Consider the following 21089-nt stretch of genomic DNA (forward strand, 5'->3'; position numbering starts at 1 on the left):
TCTTGTGCTATTGCAGTCTAAATTTTTCCCACCGTTTTTTGTTTGCCAGTTAAAGCTCAGTGCATTCATTCAATTCTAAACTTTGCATGAAGACACCGGCAGATGTGTACAGTGAATGTGTCCTGTTGAAATGATGGCATGTTTGTTGACATGCCTAACAGACGAGATCCTGATGCAGCAGGATCAGCAACAAGCACTTTGTTTGCTTTGCAATGAACTCTTGAGTCGGTGTGTCTAATTATATTTGATAGTGGAGTTTCTGTTCACTCCAAAGCGGTCTGCAAACACTAACAACTCAGTTCAAACTTAACACAAAACTCTTTAATGCTTCCAGCTGAGGTAGGTCTTTTTTATTTTAGCTCTTTACAACTTCTCTATTACTGTATTTATATTTTTCATGTCTTTAGATTCAAGTGTGAGATTGTTAGAAAAGCCAACAAAGACAAAATACAAATTCACATGTCTGTTGAAACTGAGAATATATATAAATATACAGTATGTATATATATATATATATATATATATATATATATATATATATATATATATATATATATATATATATATATATATATATATATATATATATATATATATATATATATGTATGTATATATATGGATTGTGGATTGAGACTAAACAGCAGTCTGCATGTCTAAAAATGTCCCAAAAATGGATTATTACAACAACCTGTTTTTCTATGCTATAATGGGAGCTGACAAAAATTGTTTTAATGTGGAAGAATATTTTCTGTCATTTTGTATTATGTCAGACTTGACCAAATATGCATTATAATCTTAGAACCTTAACTTAGTTTGATATTTGGTCTAGAACAAAACATATTACTGCATCATAATGTCTTGAAATACCTATCTACAAACCCTTTTTCAATGAAATACAAAATAATTATTTACTAATTCTTTTTAACCCATATTATTTTGAATACACTACTCAAACAACACAATTAATCTTCATACTGATAAAGTTTATTTATCTATTTATGTCTTTATTTATTCATTTATTACTTGTTTGTTTGTTTTTGCAAATATTCTCTCATTTTCAAATTTATGCCTACAATATGTTACAAAAGACTGGGAAAGTTGAGGAATTTTTAAGAAACACCTGTTTGGAACAATTTCACAGATGAATGGGTTAATTGGAAACAGGTGAGTGTCACAACTGAGTATCAAAGGAGGATCCACCAAAAGGCTCGGTCATTCACATGCAAGGATGTGGTGAGGTTCACAAGTTTGTGAATAACCACATTAGCAAATAGTCCAATAATTTAAGAGCAATATTTTTCAGTGTACAAAATCTAGGAATTTACGGATTTCATCATCTACCATGTGAAGGGAAAGCCATATATCAACAACACTGAATCCTGCCAGCTTCTGGGCTTGAGCTTACCTGAGATGGACCGATGCAGAGTGTGCTGTGGTTTAACAAGTTCCCATTTCAAATGTTTGGGGTTTTTTTCGCCAATGTTGTGTCCACCAGGCAAACCAGAGAAATCAGCACAAAGTTTAAAAGCCAACATCAATGTTGGTATGGAGATGTCTTAGCATTGGCATGGGTAGGTATGTGTAGATAGGTACGTGAAGGATGCATTAATGCTGAAAGGTATATAAAAGTTTTTGGAACAAAATGTGTTGCCATCTATGTGATGTCTTTTTTGGCAAGACAGTGCCAAGTCATGTTTTGCACATTTTACAACAGCATGGCTTTGAAGTAAAAGAGTGCAGGGACTAGACTGGACTAACTGGTCTACCATTGAAAAAGCGTACTGCATTACGAAGCACAAAATATGACAACAGAGATTATGCTCTAAGTTGTTTAACGTAAGAAGAATGGTAAACACTTCAACAGTTAAAGTCCTCAGTTACACGTCCCAGCTTTTGTGGAACTTGTTACAGGCATCAAATTTAAAAGTGAATATTTGCAGAATTGACAAATAAACAACAAACAGAAAAAAATTAATCAGTTTAAACAATGAATATCTTGTTATATTCACTTGAACATAGCCTAAATATTATTAGCAAATCATATATATATATATATATATATATATATATATATATATATATATATATATATATATATATATATATATATATATATATATATATACACACACACAATGTGTGTGTGTAAAATCCTCGTGAACCTGAAATACTGTAAGGTAACTAAGAAAACTAATATTCTCATCAATAAGTAAAATTACAATCAGATCAATAAACTAATTAGAATAGTGACCAAATAGAACAAGTCATCTATTGCTTCTCTGTGTGAGCCCAATGTTTTTATGTATCTTATAAAATTGCTACTTTTAAGTCTCCGGGTGATGTTCACACCTACAGGTGGCCCCACACAAATAATAAATTGGATAGGGGGTTTTGTCGTGTCACTCTGTGTGTGGCAGCTGAGAAAGATGCGCTTTTTTTAAAACCACATTTTACATAAATAAAAGTATTAAAATGCTGGCACTGTTGCTATGAATCCAAACAAACCTTCTCGGCTTCATGCTCTCTTTTTTCCCTGGTTTTGCTCCCTCCGCCGCCCCGCCTTCCTCTCCTCCTCCTCCTCCTCCCCCCTCAGCTAATGTTTTTCCTGAGCTCGTTGCCAGGCAACGAAGGCGTTTCCCTGTGATTTAAGGATACCTCTCACGCGGCTTCCTCGCTCAGTTCAGACTGCCGCCGGTCCCTGCTCGGCAACAGGCGGGAGGGATTCCCCTGTTCGTCGCCTCTCTGTCTTCCCTCTCACAATTGCTGTTAAAAAACAAGCAGTCTGGCTGCTTTTACCGGCGCGCCCATTAGCGGCGGCATGTCCTGGAACCGTAGTGCTGCACGCGACGCGGAGCAGAAACTTTAAACTGGGGGATTTATTGAACCAAAAAAAAAAAAGAAAGAAAAAGCAGATCCGCATTTGAAGGATAGCCGAACGGACTCTGTACACTGATTCTATCTGATGAGGTGAAACTTTTAATTACATCGTCTGACTGCTTAACATCTGTTTATGGAATACAGGCGCTCGCGCCCCTGGGATCATATCGCAAGGATTAACCCTATTTACGATGTGTGTTTTTTTTTTTCTTTTTTAATTTCAGGCAGCCTTCTAATGACGTCGAGATGGCATTAGGTGGGACGCTTCTGCCATCCATATCCACGTTTGCCAGCAGCCCCACTGACAAAAGTAGATCCATAGGAAGTGCCAATCCAGTGAGTACCCTGTGGTCACTTCTTTTTGCACGCCAGATATCCATGGTCATCCAAGAATCTGTTAGGGGAAGTATGTAGTCTATTTAGAGAGTGATTGTTTTCCTGTGTAGCTCCCATGTTATTACTACAGTCAAAGCTTGACACCACGCTCTGCTGGGGCGTGCACCAGTTCACACTGGCTACTCCAGTAGGTATTCAGGGAGCATGGAGGCAATGAAAGCACTCATGACATATAAAGCTTCTCTACAGGAGGAAATAAAATGTTGATGGAAATGATTATTTTTTTTCATCAAAAGCTGCAAACCGATTGCAGAAATTTCTTGATAGTTTTTTTGTGAGCTCTTTGAATTTTCAATAAAGACCAGTTTTACTTGCCTGTGCTACTTTTGGTGCTTCCCTGTACAGTTTAAAGGCAAATACTGATCACTTTTCCAGGCAGTGCAGGTTCCTGATTGAGACTTGTAGCTCAGTTTTGTTGGTTTAAACTCTCCATTACATATTTAGGCTGTTTTTTTCCTTTTATTTAATATGTTTCTCATACTTGTGTTTGTTGTTCTCCTCTGTTCACAACTAGCACTATTTTTAAGGTCGAACAGGACAAGCCCACTGAAATGTTTTTGACTGTGCCTTATAAACACTAATGTAGCACAAACAAGCTGATTGTTCCACTGCAGTCATTAATGTCTGTAACTTTCCTCTAGAAATGGAAGGAGGAGTTGTCCTATCTTAAGAGATCCAGTGTTCCACCAGGAAGTACCTGCTCTAACCCAGACCATCCCACTGCCACCAGCATAACAAGCACCAGCATGTCCAAGAAAGACACAGATCCGGACTTGGACTTAGACTATGACTTTATTTTGTCCAACTCCATTCTTCAGCAACAACAGCAGCAACAGCAGCAGCAACAGCAAGAGGATGCCATGGGATGCAGCTCTGCTCAGGCCTTGTCTCCTTCTCCTGGTTCTTTCTCCTCACCTTACCAACTCCCTTCTCCTCAAGACACTGCCAATGTGCTGCTCTATACCATCCCAGACATCAATGATGTTTCGCCCTCTGGAGGCTTTGTTGCAGAACTCATGAGACCGGAATTGGACCCTGCATACCTTCAACCTACCAGCCTCCATGGCAAATTTGTTGTCAAGACAACAATGGACATGGGAGAGTACAACCCAGGCATGAATGTAAGCAAGGCCTGTGTTAATGCAGTGTCGGACTCAGCTCCGTCACGCGCCTCGCCGTCCTTTACGTGTCACAGGATAAAACAGGAGAACCCGAGCAACTGCACAATCTCACAGTCTATGGACCTACACCTGACGGGGGTAAACTCACAGGGCCGTGGAGGCCAGCAACAGCAGCAAAGCCCTGGCCACCTGGATCTGCATGGGTTCTCCAGCGGAGGGAGGTCTATGACGGGCAGCAGGTTGTCCTCGTCTTCTTCCCTCTCCCCAGACCATCCTCTCAGCCGGGAGCACCAGCTGGGCCACGCCATCTCACAGATCCCTCTAACTCCGCAGGGATACCACCATAACTCTTCGCAGGGCTACCCTTCCTACCCTCAGACATCATCCATGCAGTACCCAGGTAATATTTGCATTATTCAGAGCTGTTTTGTATACTTTCTGTCCCCTTTAAAAAAAAAAAGTGCTTAAGAAGCTTTTCTACATTACTGCATTAGTATTTGGAGATGTGAGATGGGTTAACATGGAACAGATTAGACAATCTATCAAAGTGGCTAAATGACTGTAAAACCACTTTTTTTTTAAACTTTATTCTATAAGATCCTGTACACAGTTTGAAATGAACAAGTCCACATATGTGATATACTTCTGAGGGGTACTACTATACAGCACAATGAATTAGTTTTTTGCACAACTGTATTTCAATTCAATTACAATCCAAAATGCCAAACAGGAAAATGCTTCTTTTAGCAAAGCTGCAAAATACACTGAAATCCATATCCTCAGTTGACATGCTAATATGTTACAGTAGATTGATGATGGTGATGATGTTTTTGCACCGCAGAGGCCCTAATGATCTCCGGTGTGGACTGCTTACCGGAGGAACCAAAACCTAAGCGCGGTAGACGATCATGGCCGAGGAAAAGAGTCGCGACTCACACGTGTGACTATGTCGGCTGTGGGAAAACGTACACAAAGAGCTCCCACCTGAAAGCACATCACCGCACGCACACAGGTATGTGTTCACTGCAGGTTTTCCAGCTCCTTGTACATCCTGTGTCAACCAGATGAAAGCTCAGGATATTCTCATTAACCAGTTATTTACTTTAGTTACAGTTGTTTAGTTTTCTTTCTTTGTTTGTATTCTTACGGTTGAATAAACCAAACTGTGACTTCAGTTGCACATAACGAACACATGTTGAAATCTTGTCACCAGGCAAGGTTGGTTAGGTGTGGGGGTGGGGTTTATGTGGCCGGTGCGGTGAAACAGGTTGATACTGATCCCTGCTCAAACACAAACTCCAGGCTGATAGCTTTGGCCTCTACGCACGAGCTGCAAGACAGGATGGACCTCTTTCCTCCTGAAGGTGGGGAAGCTGGGGCCATTTTAACCTCAGGGCTGGTGCTAACTGCTCTGTGTGCATTGTGTTTTCATCAAAGGGGAGAAGCCTTATCACTGCGACTGGGAGGGCTGCGGCTGGAAGTTTGCACGTTCGGACGAGCTCACTCGCCACTACAGGAAACACACGGGTCATCGGCCGTTTCAGTGTCAGAAATGTGACCGGGCCTTTTCTAGGTCAGACCACCTTGCTCTCCACATGAAAAGACACCTATGAGAAATGGAGAATTGGTTAAAGGACCAGACAAGATGAAAAAAAACTTCTATATGAACATACGTGTGTTTGCAGAACCCTGAACAAACTTGTGCACTACACTTTTAAAACCATAACTTGCCTTCAAGCCGGAGCAAGCAACAAGACAAGCTGTGGTGTTCGTGGCTAAAAGAGCGTTACTCCTGAGAGAGCTTTCTCTCGCACGTTGTGCAGGTGACTCGACAAGACCTCTCAGCCAGGGTTGTAAAGTTTTTATGAAAGGGACCAAACTGGAATTTGTCTTATTTAACCGACAAAACTTGGAGGACCAGGTGCCAAGAGCTTTTAAACTGGAAAACGTCAGGGAAACCAGGAGCAACAGACAAAACATCTCCAGAGGCCTTCTACCAGCAACATGCCATCACAGGCTCTACTTCACACTGTTCCAAATACTGTATTAATAAATACGTCTATATTTATATTCACATTTCACCTGCAATGCCACTGATTTCAGGTACAATGTTAATTTATACAGAATGGTGCTCAGTAATTCTGAAGGTTATTTCTTCTTTCTTTCTTTTTTTTTTTTTTTAAATAAAAGGTACCAAAGAGTAAGGAAAACGGATAAAAAGGGTGAACTGAAAAAGTGCCATATAGTTCATGTGTTTCATGGAAACCTCTCTTCCACAATCAGACTTCAGGTGAACACGTCTCTTTTTTTTGTTTTGGTTTTTTTTTTTGGTGATGGCAATCTTCAATGCACTGCAGCTGCAAAGTGCAATAATTTATGAGACAGTGATATTTTTGTATTGAATGAGTGACTCTGAACAAAGACTCTTTTTTGTTTATAGCCAGAATATGTAATATAATCTCAAATTTTGTAGATTTGTAAATAGAAATGCTTTGGTATTGTTTTGTATTTTACAGTATGATAAAAAAAATAAAATGTATTTCAAATAAGAAAACCAATACGTCCCCCATAATCTTCCATCATAGCTGCAGCAAATCATTGTGAAAAAAAGATGTATAATAAATGCCATGCATGTGAAGCCAAGTTTCCTTCTCATCCGTTACAGTGAGTGAAGAGTTCTCTTTTAGAGTAATGGAGGAGCGTGTTTTAATGACAGCAATAGCTCGGTCACCTAACACATAATATCCTCACCGATAATGGTGGGACTGCCTCAGGCAAACTAGCACAATGTTGCCCTTAAAAAGATTTTCCAAAGAAAATTCACTCCTACAATGTCCTGTTTCCGGGGGTTTCTCTTTCCACCTGTCAGGAGAAAGAAAGGGGAAGACAACTAAGTCACTGGTTGACATTCAAGGGTGACACCAGATCTGACTCTGAGCTAAAACTCTCAAGTGGATGATATGAATAAAAACACACAAAGATCCTGCACTGGGACAAGGTTTGAGAGGGTTCCGTTTTGTGATTTTAGTCATGTATCATCTTGCAGAGCGCAGATGCATATTGCATATGCACTTAAGTTGAACAATTTTTTATTCTTAAAATAAATCCAGCACAGCCCCTGACTTAATGTGCAGCAGTGACTCAGTAACATTACCTTTTTTCGTATCATTATTGATGCTTTAGTGAAAGCTGCTGGGAGGACGCTGAGCGTGTAGCACAGCGTTGCTTCCTCAGAAACACTGAAAACTAAATCAGCATTTTTATTTCCATGAAAGTGGGCATGTTGCGCAAAGCGTTGACAAAACTCAAACGCAAGCTTTTGCAATGTAAATTTCACTTCAAACAACTTAAACTATCTGAAAAGTTTTCATTTTGAAAAGTTGAATACTTTAAATGTGCTGCTAGCCTAATGGAGCATCTTATGTTTATTTGCTGGCCAGTAGCAGGATTGTCCATGAAAGGAGCATTGAATATTTTATAGAAAAAAAAGAAGTATAGAAGTTTAGTTATAAGATTCAGATAATGTTTAGGAATCTGTATGCGTGAGACAAAACTGAGTATTCTGAATGGTTTAGATGTTTGGGCCTCAGGCAGCTCTGCATTTTAAAGAGTCACAACTCTGTATTAGAAATCAGAAAAATGAGCTCAAAAACACTCGTGAAAGCCACTGACGGCGAAATCAACCACTGAATATAAGCTGCAGGTCTACAATGCAAAGAAAAAAACATAAAAACACAGCAACCTTCTCTGAGCTGATGTGAAAACTATCTTAGGGTTTGATTAATCAAAAATGAAAAGCCATGAAAGCCGATAAAGCTGATCAGAAGAGGGACAATCCAAGGCTTATTGTGATGAAACACAGGTCCACATGTCACGGGAAACTTACCATTATAGTAACACTAAGCGACATAAGCGTCACTCCATCTGTTTGCTGTCCAAACATCCTTCTCAACTATGACCTTGCTTACAAATATGGTTTAAATGACGTGTCAATGATCCAATTTCTTGATAAAACTATGGAGACATGGCACCAATGCTTTTGAAATATTTCTTTTACTTTTTATGTAGCATGACTTGTTTAATTACAGTACAGCTTTCATATCAGAGGCTATGATCTTTAATGGTTGAGGTGGATTAAAATAGGCATTCTAATATGTTTGAGACTACATCCAATAAATTCATTCACATTTATTAAGATATTGGAAGGACATGTCCTCAGTGAATTGATCATCCCATAAAGTCAAATGAACATTTTATCTGGCAAATACTTGATTTAAGTCACCAACCTTCAGACTGGCAGAGCGGAGTGAGGAAGATTTTGTGGTCTATGTTGCCCTCTATAGGTTTATTTAGTTGACACATTTTTCATCTCTATTACAGCCAAAGAAAAGCAGCACATGGAGGAAAAAAAACAAACTTTCAGTGGAAAAAAGTTGGACTGAATCTCAGTGTAGATGGACTTCACGGCAACCATCTCATCTCGTAGATGCTTTATCTTTTTGTTGTTTTTTTTTTTAAAGTAACAGCTGATCCTGGTCACCGTAGTAGTTTCTCCAGAGTTCTTTAGGGGGTGTGACCATCAGGTTGTCATTATCCCACACTGACTTTCATTATGTGGAAACAAGTCTTATCTCATATGGAGATTTCATACACCATCGACAGCCATTCAGGAATTTTTATAAGTCCACTGCCAGTAAGTCAGTACAAACTAATATAAGATATAAAACAAAAGAAAAAGGTGACAACCATGTTGCTTGTTTTGCTTAACTTTTAATTTTTACATATTTCCATAAAGAATGCATGAATACTGTAATAACCTCTTTGATTTACCCTGAATTTGACTCATTTACAATGCAAAACATAGAACATATCAAACCAAACTTAAAGCAAAAATCACGTTGGTCTTAACTCAAGAAATTAAACAAAATGGCACAAAGATGAATTCTGATGCAAAATTACCAGACATGAATCATTCCTCTAATTTAACCTGTTGATAAACAACAGCTTGTTTTTGCACAGCAACCATCAGCTGATAATGATCCAGTGTTATCACAAGAGTTGGATGTAAAAGTGGTGAATAAAATGTATTTTGGAAATTAAAAGGCTTATTGTACACATATATTGAACATCAGCAATCAAAAAAAAAATCTGAGGAAGAAGTATGAAAGCAACGCAGCTTCTTTCAATCATCATCAAAGTTCTGTTGTAAAAGGAAGTTGGCAGCCAAGTTCTCGTTCTTCTCACAGGCAAAGTAAGCTTGTATAACAAGTCCCTCTGGAAACCCCAAAGCTTTTAGCTGCAATTAGACACAGAAAAGGGTTGCAAATTAGTTAAACTGCCAATTTGTTGTTCCTGTTTAGGTTCGTAGAGACAGATTTACATCATATTCCAGCACTACTAGCAAAGATGATCTAATGGAAAGACTTAGACAGTGCTGTGCTCCATCTCACCCTCTCAATGGCCTCTTTCTCCTGTGGCGTGACCTGGATGTAACTCATGTGACTTCCACCAGCAGTATCACCTCCTATCCCTCCAGATCCACCTGCTCCTCCCGGCCCACTTCCACCACCTGCTGGCACTGGATCAGGATTGGGCTCATTCAGCATCTGAATAAACTGCTCTTGGTGGTTGCTGATCTCCTACAGGGACAAATAAACAGATTAGGAATGAGATGTGCCATTCAACCGTACCGAATGAGGAAGAATCAAACACCGACAAACAGAATGAAAACAGTGATGGAGATGTGACCTGTGTGAACGCAGCTGAGTGGAAACAACCGAGCAAAATTATCTCACTCTGCTCAAACATTGTAACTGGGTGATTATTTAACTGTGACCAGACTATTATGGAGATGCAATTGTTATTAAGTAGCCTACTGAACAAAAACTAACTCTTCCTTGCAGCATCGTTTTAGTTCCCTCAGGTTTGTGGGCATTTTGTCTCATAAGGGCTGGCCATAGCAATTCAATGGAGCTGCAGTCTGGACTTGAACTGGGTCATTGCAACACCTTGATCGTTTCCTTTTGCAGACATTCAGATGCAGATTTGCTGCTTTGCTTCGGAATGTTGTGCCGCTGCATGACCCATTTTTGTCACATCTGACTATACAATACATTGGCAAACAGACAAATTCTTGGCTGACTGTTTAAAATCTCACTTCAGAGACAAAGCAAGTCAGTGTGTGCAGGGTCAAGAGCATTTGTTGTGTTCACTTCCGGAGCGCAAGCTTCTGTTAGGACAAGTAGCTTCCGCTTTTGCCCCTGTAAATACTCGTGAACCAGACAGAGTTACTCTGGCATGAAGGACCATTAAAAGCTGGGTTTACCTCTAGTTTGATACAAGAAAACCTGGTGCTTATGAACAAATTAAATAACTGACAGTCACAATTTGATTCAAGTACAACTGCATACTCTGCCCCCAAATGCAGAGCCAGGGGGCAAGTTTTTTTATTTTTATTTTTTATCATTATTAATTATTATCACTATTAATATTATCATGACACGGCTGCATCTGCAATGCACGTTACACAGCACATCTCTTGTTCTTAGTTATGTGGCCAGGTTAATGTAGCACACGTTTGCATCAATTAACCTACAAAAGTTCTGGATTTGAACAGCTTGAACTTGTATGGCTGTACACGTGACTGGACTTGGGTTTAGATCTGGACACCTGTTTGGAAACTGTCTTGGATGCTTTCCACCAAACAGATAAAACTTCCTCGCTTAATGGACTCCAGATTGTTTAGAAAGACAGAAGATTTTTGGACTTTTTACTTTTCTTAGGAGTTGACATTCAGACAAGTTCACCCCCAAGTACAGACAGAGGACAGGACAGACAGATTAATATCGATGCTTTTCCTCCTTGGCATTGTTAGCACACATCTGAATGACCAACAAACTTTAATTGTAATTATCATGTTTACTAATGAGTAATTCATCAGGTCTATGTGATTAACAGCACCCTGTTAAATAAGTGACAGTGGGTAAGACTAGATGTCTATTCCATTGTTTTCTCATACATTTAAAGCTTAAAATTAGAAACTTTATTTTTCATATGAATGTATAAATGTGAGCATGAAGTTAATAAAACTTACTTTCAGAGTTATATGAATGGCACAAAGATATGAGATTTGTGCACTAAGATGGGAGATCCTCGCCTTATGTTTTACAATCCATTCCCACAGATTTATAAATCGTGCCCACAGATTTGCTACTTCTCTCTTCTGGGAACAAGAAAGTACGTTGGTGTGTGCACGACTTCAGTGCTATTGTAAAGAGGCTGTTGTTTTTACGCCCACAGATGAAGACTGTTGTTGCATTCAGTTTAGTATCAGCTCGGTTCAACTGGAAGAAAAACTGATGTATTAAAAAGATAATACTACCATGAATGGAAAGAAAATAAACCAGTAAATGCAAATTACTTACAACATAACGGAAAAGAACCAACTTGTGCACACAAAGTTTGTGGCTCCATTTGGATTTGGCTAAAGAAAACTGGACATTTCTTATGTTACATATGGATAGCATTAGATAGGATAGATATATGCATCAGTTCCTTTTACTTTTAGAGAACAACTCAATCTGCAGACTTGCATTGTGGAAATCTGGAAACTGCGACCAGGAAATCTAGATTTCACTTATAAACCTAAAAACGTTAAAACAAATTTAATTAAATCAAAATTGTGTTCATGTTATGTTCATGGTTATGCTTTTTGAATGTGGAAAGATATATCTGAGGCTTCATGAGACAATCATCAGTGATAAACCCAAGCGGCAACCTCCAGCGGTTAAAAATGAAGCCTTTGTGAAAGTGCATCCAACTGCAGTTCCCCACTCATCCACTAGGGGCTCCAAAACAGAGCAAATCCCCATAGACTTCCATGTTAAAAAAGACCCAACTTCACAGCAGAAATAAACATATTTACAGCCTGGTACAAAAATCCACTCGCTCGATGTCAATCATCCACCATGATGCTCACAGTCCCCCTCTCAGCTCCACCTCCAGTATTTATATTTTCCAGGCGAGACGACACGCATGCCCCTACCAAGATGGCAATGGTAGGAACCACCCACTGAGCTTCAATTCAGCTTTTCAGAAACCTATGGGTGATGTCACAGAGACTATGTCCATCTCTATATACAGTCTATGGATAAACCTCTGATGCTTTAAATACACTTTTGTAAAATTGGTTGTTTCATTAAATGAATAATAATTTCCAGACATAAACTGTATTAGACATTTAATCTTGTTTTCAGCATTGTCATCATTTCAAAAGGTCACTTCATTACCTGCAGGAGCTCTGGGTTCTCCCTCCCAATCTCCTGCAGTAAGGCCGGAAGCAGGGCAGCATTCTGCTGGATCAGTTGGCGCATGACGTGGAACTGAGGTTGATTTCGAAGGAAGCTCAAGGGATTACCTGAAAGTATGAATCAGAAAGAGCGAGAAAATGGGCGCAGGAAGGATTTTTAAAGGGACACACATTTGTTCACAATCACACCAGTAATAGTGGGAACAGGGTGGACCCTTTACCTCCCCCTGCACTTGGTGAAGAACCAGTGTTGGCAGGAACACTAATGTCGCCAGCAGGTGCAGCTGGAGCTCCACTCACAGGAGGCGCCGCCGCATCCGGTCCTGTAGCAGCACCCTGATCTCTGCCTGGGATTCCCTGTGGGAGAAGTCATGAATTAGACTAAATAAAATGTCAGATGAAAGTAACAAGCTACGGCATCATAACTTGATGTTAAATTAGGAACGGTTTGTCTAATAAGCTTCAGGAGAATGCAAGTATTTCAGAGATACACTGCCAGTATATCAAGTCCTGAACCAGTGAAGTGCTCTGAGGCACACTTGTTTTGATCAAACACACAACTCTTACTGAAAGCAGGTATTCTACAGCTCGGTCTGGGTTGTTGAAGCTTGCTCTCATAGCTGCCACCACCTGCTCCCTCTCGTAGCCCATCAGCATCATCTCATTTACCATGGCATCATATGATGAGCCTGTCACTACACAGGACAGAACAAGACAGAAAATGATGTTTATGGTGACTTAAAGCTCAGTTTTCTTCTTTTTTGAAACTCGGTCCTCTATTAGCTTCTTCTAAAGCAGGGGTGTCAAACTCCAGTCCTCGAGGGCCAGTATCCAACAGGTATTTGTTGTTTCCCTCTACCAACACTGCTGATTCAAATCAAATGGATCCAGCAGCTACTTGTCAACCTGTTTATGAATTTTGATCAGGTGTGTTGGAGGATGGAGACAACAAAAACCTGCAAGATAGCGGCCCTCGAGGACTGCAGTTTGACACCTGTGTTCTAAAGGAAAGAAAATTTATAACTCAAGCTAAATTGTGCAAAGGACAATTCAGAGTTTTCCTTCTGATTTAATATTGACTATAAAATGTCTGTTTACATTCATTTTTAACACTGAAATGTTGTAAAGAAAACCAGGAAAACATTAACCTTATTAATTAAAGCAGTTGTCATAATTTTTACCTTTTATTAGAGAATTTCCTCCACTGCTTCCACCACAAATACTGAACAAATTTACACTGGATACATGTATCTTAATAATAAGGGTCTAAGGGATTTGAGCAAAGAAGTATTTCATTCATATTTAAGTATAAGAATATTCGCCAGAAATTATTAAAAAAAAAAAAAAAAATCACAACTTCTGTTTACATGATAGCCCAAGCACAAACACTACAACACATAGGCTAAAGACAATGCAATTGAACATGTACAACAACATTCATAATAAAATTACCTTGGTGGACCCATATTTATTATTAATACCCAGAAACGATTATAGAAATAGAATAATAAATCAAGACAACAATGACCATCACAGATCGAGCCTTACCTAGAGTTGAAACAGCTTCATTGATCAAGTTTGTGTTGGTTGAAACTTCTGAACTTCTGCAAGAGAAACGGACAATGGCTGAAGCGGGATTTACACATCATGTTTCCAGACAGAATAAAACCAAATAAACACTGAAAAACAAACATCTTGTCATTATTACCCAACAGGTTTGGAAGATGGTTCGGCCGTAGAAGATGGTTTCTCCTCTGCTTTGTCATCAGCAGAAGTGCTCTCTGCCGGTTTGTCTGAACTGGACGACGAAGCAGAGGGTGTTGTAGGAACTGTAGTGCTGGGGGCAGAAGCAGCTGGTGAAGGCTGTGGGGTGGCTGGGGTTGTTTTCGGCTGCAAGACAAATTTGAAGTTTTAAAATATGGTAACTCATGTAATTTTTCACTTTGCTATAATCAAAATGCCGAACTTAACTCGTACTTTAAATAACCTGCCTTTACACAATGACTCAGTTACAATGAAGTAATGAAGGCCATTACACGTTAAGTTTGTAAGTTTGCTTAATGAAAAATGTTAAGAGTTCTCTACATTATAGTCTGCTGGCACATACAGAACACTTTCAAATGCATCTCTTTCTTGCACCAGTTTGAGGATTTTAGGAATCTGCACCTACAGACCTGAAATCCAATTTAATAAATATTACTTTTGTCAAAGTTCCATTCTACGTTCACAACAAAAGAGTATGGCAAATAAAAATGTGTCCTTTCAACAGCTCTACGGCATTAAAGTCACACAAGTACAGCAGGTTTAGACATTAACACAAATAATCCAGAAAAACACCATATGATGTATACATGCATAAGAGAGTGTAAACAGGAAGCACTGGTTGCCTAGTTGCAGATAACACCCGGTATTAGATACTAGGAACATTTATAGTGAAAAGACGTAAGTTTACAAAAAAAATAATTTAAATTAGATAAATATGTTGGTCTCTGGGAAATTGCTAAATAATTTGAACTAAAAATTTAAGTTCAGGGTCAAAATGCACAAAAATACATTTGAATTTAGTGCAAAGCCCTGAAATGGTTGACTGAAGCTAGGACATGCTGCGGTGGACAAATGCAAATTAAGAAATCAACATGACTAATAGTGTGCTGAGATTTCAGCTTCAACCTCTCAAAACAGCTATGCACTCCCTTGAGTTTCAAACTTAGAAAAGCTTAAAAAAGTTTATGTCTAACAGGGGGCCTTAAAGCATAGTAAGAAATACCCCTCCCCCAAAATAGGAAAAATACCATGCTGGCAATTTGGACCAACTGAGTTAAAATAGAAAAAACCAAAGTCAAGCCAAGCTTTTCTTTAGCTGAGTAAGGCAAGTGTATCCAGAGCCAGACATACAGTGAGACAATAATCACTGTGAGTACTACTTGTTCCTGTGCACCAGGAAGGATTTTTCAACAACCTTAATAGAGACATAAGTGGTGGACAGTGGGAAGAAGGTCAAAAACCTATCAAGGTTTGGTATTAAAGGACATTATGTTCCACTCATAAAGAGAAAAAAAAACATGATTTGACACAAAAGCCTGCATTTCAAAGAAAGCTCTTTCTAATGTCCAAACCTTTGTCACCATGATGACAACAAAGTTCTTTTCATCAATTTTGTATTCCTTGAGAGCTGTCTCATCGCTGAGGATTTTACCTGCAAAAAGAAACAAAAAATGCCCTAAATTTACTTCCTTTGTCAACCATGTTGGGGTAAATTAATAGACAGCATCAATGTATTATTTTACAAATGTTTACTAAGCTAATAAATTACCTATATTCTATAAATTCCAGTTGTTCAAGCAAACCTCTCATCTAAGGAGAGGTTTTTTCACAAAAAAGAACTGTCCATTTACTATTTTTAATAAAGTTCTTAAAAGTAATCATTTATGAATAAATGAAAACAATTAATTAAAAATCGTGTTATTAAAAAACTTGCTGATTTGAAGGAAGTTTATATAAAGTAAGAACACATGTCATACCAGCATATATCAGTTTCTGGCCTGCAACTGAAAAATTGTCCTTTCCTTTCTCCTGTTCAATCCTCTCCTTTAATGTTTTCACCTGTGAAAGAAATAAAACCACTTGTTTTTTCTGAAAATTACATTACTTTCAGAATCCCAAACATGAAAAAACAACGAGATGTGCAAACACTATTTGCTCTACCTTTACTAGATGCATACTCCTACTTAGGATAAAAAATAAAGTCCAAAGTGTACAATGATTGCTGCCACAGTCATAAAACTAGAGCATAACAAACATGGTACTTCTTGCTGTTTCAGGGGGAAAAAACAATCATGACTTATAAATGTAGAGTTAAAGTTATAACAAAATTTAACACACAATTAAAGCCATTTGAAATTATTTCCCCTCTCATTTTAAGTGGGTAATATAAACCATAATAAATGTGTCAAACATATACGTTTATCGGAAGTAAAAGTTGAGGGTTAAACGTGTTCTCCATAATGTCAGATCTACACTAATCTGGAACCATATGCGGGCTCCGACTAACTGCTGATAATACTAACCACTTTTCTGACCAATATGAACCAAATCACACCAACCATCACGGACTAAAACTAAGAAATAAGCCCAATTAATTCTAATAAATTGTATATCGTAAAATGAATGTTTCGCGTTTCCACAAATCTATCCATTGATCGTCTATAATGAGATAACCAAAAACTGTGTTCCGTTCCAGGACATAACCAACTCCCACTCCACCCCCTTCGCAAGTGTTTCTTTAACTCTCACCGTTTCTTCTTCGTCTATATCAATTTTGAACGTCTGTTGTTGTAAAGTCTTCAAAGTGATCTGCATGTTGTCGACTCTGTGTTGAACTCCTGTCCGGACTATATCAGGTAAATCCAACTTGCAAGACTATTAAATGTTTTTCGTTGTATCATTACAAACTGTCAGCCGCCATGACTTTTCGGTTGTCTTCTTCTACGCCACATATTCTGGCTCGAGAGCTCCTAGTGGAGAGAGCACGAACAACAATCAACTAAACAGTTAAGCTTGACTTTTTACATTTGTAAATGAGATATTTAATAAATAAATAAATAAACAGACATTTCAAGTAAAAGTATTGGCTTTAGTTCCAGAAGTTTTAAAAAATGTGGGGAAAAAGGCAATATCACAGTGGTGTTATCGCTTTGTAATCCTTGCATAATTTGTACTGTATATGTATATATAAAACCATTACAAATGCTAAGAGAAGAGGTGATCCACAGTTGTACTGATCCACAGTGGTGACGTGTTTTGAAGTTAAGACAGATGTTGTGGCATATCATTGTCAGAAACTGATTAGGAGCGTGTGCAGCTTGATAACACAGTTGTTCTGCTAAGCAGTGCTTCAGTAGTTCTTCATCCTCTACTATGCTGGATTTCATCCCTTAAACAGAAAAACAACAGCATGCAAGTTAATTAAATATTTGTTTGAAAGTTTTTTTGCCAAGTTTCTAGAAGCTTTTAGCACAATATTTACTACACTGGAAGAAGCTTAGGAATTCTTCAAGAGTGAGTGACGAACATAAAAATTAGGAGTTGTAGGACTGTTCTACATGTGCAAATTAAGGTGCTGACTTTGTCTAAAAAATTCCCTGTTGTCTTTTCAGCTAAGCATCTGTGTCACACATGGAAATGTGGAAGTCTGATCCATAGAGATCCACCTCACAACTTACAAGAAGCACTGCTAAAGCCTTGCTGCCTGACACCAAAAGAAACCTTTAGAGGTCTCGTGGAGCATAAGGGAATTTCAGTCATACATCCAGCACTTTGTATTTAGAGTTTTTACTTTCTTCTGTATTCCTGTGTAGTTCAGATCTGACTGACAGGACTGCCAAGTGTAAAACATAATATGGTGGAGCTCTATGGGGCCTCTTGCAGAGGCCACTTCTCTGGTCATACCACTCCATCTAATATTTGATGACTGCACATCTGAAACTCCCCATTCTTATTCCCCACTTCTTTCTCTTTCCACTCTTTCTCCTTCTTAGATTTCCTGCATTCTTATTTTGCCCTTCATCGCTTCTCTCAAGTCTCTTCCTCCATCCAGCTATCACTACAGAAGCAATGCCATCAACGGCCTTGGCCTGAGCACTCATCAGACATTCCTTATGTTGCTCCACTCAGCAGCAGCACTGTCCTCCGTTTCCCACTTAACTGTGGCTGTGCCTCTTGCTCCTATCTCCAGGGGTCATCAGCCTGCCGTTGCCCCCCTCTGAAGTGGTGATCCGCAGAGATTACAATCTGATCCATGGTGACTTGAAGATATTTTTAAGAGATGATGTTAGACATGTGAAATAAAGACCAAACCCATTCTAAAACAGGCATGAGAGGAAATGCAGAGGATGTGTAAAATTGACACTTTCCACTGCAATAGACTGAAAACCTGAAAACAGATGAATGAAACCTGTAGGTCTAAGTGACTTGTGGTAAAAAGGGGTGCAAGAGTTGCAGTATTTTGTACATAAAAATGAAACAGATACTGCACAAGAACACACTGGCATTTGTGGTTTTGGTCAGGAAAGCTCTTGCAAGGTTTAGAAGAAGAGTGCAGAAAGAAGCAGAAGGTTGGAAGGGTGTAACACAAAGTGAAGGCCACTGAAATATGGCCTCAGCCCAGAGCTATTTCCTGTGAACAAGGTGCAGAGACTATTATTGGTTGTTCCAGATATTCTACAGTGACTTACAAAGAAAATAATTCTCTATATTACTCTGCAAAAGAATAACTGCAAATAAATTTTACTATGCAAATACATTTTAGAAAGCACTTTTAACTACTGGAAGAGTAATAAACCTGTAAATTCCTGCATGTGGAGAATATAATTTTCAACATCACCGACAGATACCAGATAAAGAGTACCAACACAATTTTTCACTTAACAACAAATAGTCTACAGGCAGCGTCTTGGAGTGTGAGTCGTGAATGCTTTTGTTCACTGGATGCTAGCATGCTCACAGAAATTATGTTCATGTTCAATTCAATTCAATTCAACTTTATTTATATAGCGTCAAATCACGGCAATGCCATCTCAAGACGCTTTACAGACAGAGGGGAAAACATAATGAAGGCCAATTCATAACAGCCTATATAAGGAAACCAACAGATTGAGTTGAGTCCAACTCAATCTCCCATCCTGAGCAAGCACACTGGCAACAGTAGGAAGGAAAAAACTCCCTTTTAACAGGAAGGAAACCTCCGGCAGAACCCGGCTCAGGACAGGCAGCCATCTGCCTCTGCTGTGTGGGGGGAAGAGGACAGAAAGACAACAGACAACAGGAACTGCTACTCCCGGCCAGGGAGACCTGCTGAGACAGGAGACATACATGTTAATGATGCAACACTGTTATGGGGGGGGTAAAAGAAAGAGATAAAGAGAAAAAGAAAGAAGCTCAGTGTATCAGGAAATGTCCCTCAGCAGTCTAAACCTATAGCAGCATAACTAAGGGATGCTAACCATCCCTAGCTATAGGACTTCTCAAAAAGATAAGTCTTCAGCCTAGTCTTAAAGGTGGGGAGGGTGTCTGCTTCCCTAACACTAACTGGGAGCTTATTCCATAAGAGAGGGGCCTGATAACCAAATGTGTTAGTAATATGTGACGATAACCAAATGTGTTAGTAATATGTGACCATCATCTTTTTCAGCAGACCAAAATAAGGTGCTTTCATGCAGGTTTCCTGTGAGAAAAGGAACAGACGTGTGGATCAGTTTTAAATGGTGAAAAACTGGTAGCACTAAACAAGACAATCAATTTCAAACTGCCTGCTATAATGACTGTTGGCACCAAATGACAACTCATTTATGTCAAATACAGGATAGAATTTGAGAGCTAACGTTCGTCTCAAAACTTAGAAATATTTGGTATCCAGTTGAATGTTAATTTTGTAATCCTAAAAGCTTCAGAGTTTAGATTTACATAGTTTATCTAAATATTTGCAATATGTATTAATGTTTTGTTTTAGAGTAGGGCTATCTCACGTTTCCTTTTTGTGTATAAGTGTGTAAAAACATAAAAATCCAAGAACAATGTATCGGTTTTGTGCAAACAGATAAATACAGTGCTGAAGAAAGCAGAAGGAATATCAAGTAAATGATTGGAAGATATGGTATATTATAACTGTATATATATATATATATATATATATATATATATATATATATATATATATATATATATATATATATATATATATATATATATGTATATATATATATATATATATATATGTATATATATATATATATATGTATGTATATATATATATATATATATATATATATATATATATATATATATATATATATATATGTGTATGTATGTATGTATGTATATATATATATATATATATATATATATATATATATGTGTGTATGTATGTATGTATGTATATATATATATATATATATATATATATATATATATATATATATATATATGTATGTATATATATATATATATATATATATATATATATATATATATATATATATATATATATATATATATATATATATATATATATATATATATATATATATCCAATTTGTTGTGAAATATGGAGTGTAGGAATGTAAAACATGATTAATGTCTTAAACTTTCTGAAGCTATTGTTTCCTGTTATCTGATAAGGATTAACACCAAAAAAACACAAGGAAGGGATGTATTACGGAAGCTTCAAAATTACATGGAAAAACTTCCACAACTCTTCTATAGTCCTCCCAAACGGGTTCAATTAAATAGAATAACCATAAATAGTAAGAATCTAAAGTAGATGCTAAAGGGAAACACCATTAACCGTTATCTGATAACTTTATTATCAAGTTAAAAAAAGACAATGAA

General features: G+C 38.0%; 2 protein-coding genes across 2 annotated transcripts; one reads left to right on the forward strand and one right to left on the reverse strand.

Annotated features, from left to right (window-relative positions):
* The first annotated feature begins 2773 nt into the window (after positions 1 to 2773).
* Positions 2774 to 6904, forward strand: klf4 (Kruppel like factor 4). Its single transcript, XM_079256188.1, has 5 exons — positions 2774 to 2969; positions 3104 to 3215; positions 3917 to 4796; positions 5238 to 5408; positions 5834 to 6904. The coding sequence occupies exons 1-5, from the start codon at positions 2965 to 2967 to the stop codon at positions 6007 to 6009; spliced, it is 1344 nt and encodes a 447-aa protein (XP_079112314.1). The 5' UTR covers positions 2774 to 2964; the 3' UTR covers positions 6010 to 6904.
* Positions 6905 to 9175: 2271 nt separating this feature from the next.
* Positions 9176 to 17172, reverse strand: rad23b (RAD23 homolog B, nucleotide excision repair protein). Its single transcript, XM_079256326.1, has 10 exons — positions 16998 to 17172; positions 16226 to 16307; positions 15821 to 15900; positions 14413 to 14594; positions 14253 to 14308; positions 13272 to 13399; positions 12926 to 13061; positions 12685 to 12812; positions 9847 to 10035; positions 9176 to 9692 (listed from the first exon to the last, which is right to left on the reverse strand). Exons 1-10 carry the CDS (start codon positions 17061 to 17063, stop codon positions 9579 to 9581), a joined length of 1161 nt encoding a protein of 386 aa, XP_079112452.1. The 5' UTR covers positions 17064 to 17172; the 3' UTR covers positions 9176 to 9578.
* Positions 17173 to 21089: the final 3917 nt, after the last annotated feature.

Source organism: Telmatherina bonti, assembly GCF_933228915.1.
Source record: "Telmatherina bonti genome assembly, chromosome: 17".
NCBI lineage: Eukaryota > Metazoa > Chordata > Actinopteri > Atheriniformes > Telmatherinidae > Telmatherina > Telmatherina bonti.

Bases quoted from the DNA above. Each gene is read 5' to 3' on its own strand.
- rad23b (XM_079256326.1), bottom strand. From the start codon at position 17,063: ATGCAGATCACTTTGAAGACTTTACAACAACAGACGTTCAAAATTGAT. The intron at 14,309-14,412 runs GTAATAATGACA...TTTCTCTTGCAG, and splicing joins CCATCTTCCAAACCTGTTGG to AAGTTCAGAAGTTTCAACCA. The intron at 10,036-12,684 runs GTAATGAAGTGA...TTGTCCCTGTAG, and splicing joins AGAACCCAGAGCTCCTGCAG to GAGATCAGCAACCACCAAGA.
- klf4 (XM_079256188.1), top strand. The intron at 4,797-5,237 runs GTAATATTTGCA...TTTGCACCGCAG, and splicing joins ATCATCCATGCAGTACCCAG to AGGCCCTAATGATCTCCGGT. The intron at 5,409-5,833 runs GTATGTGTTCAC...TTTTCATCAAAG, and splicing joins ACATCACCGCACGCACACAG to GGGAGAAGCCTTATCACTGC.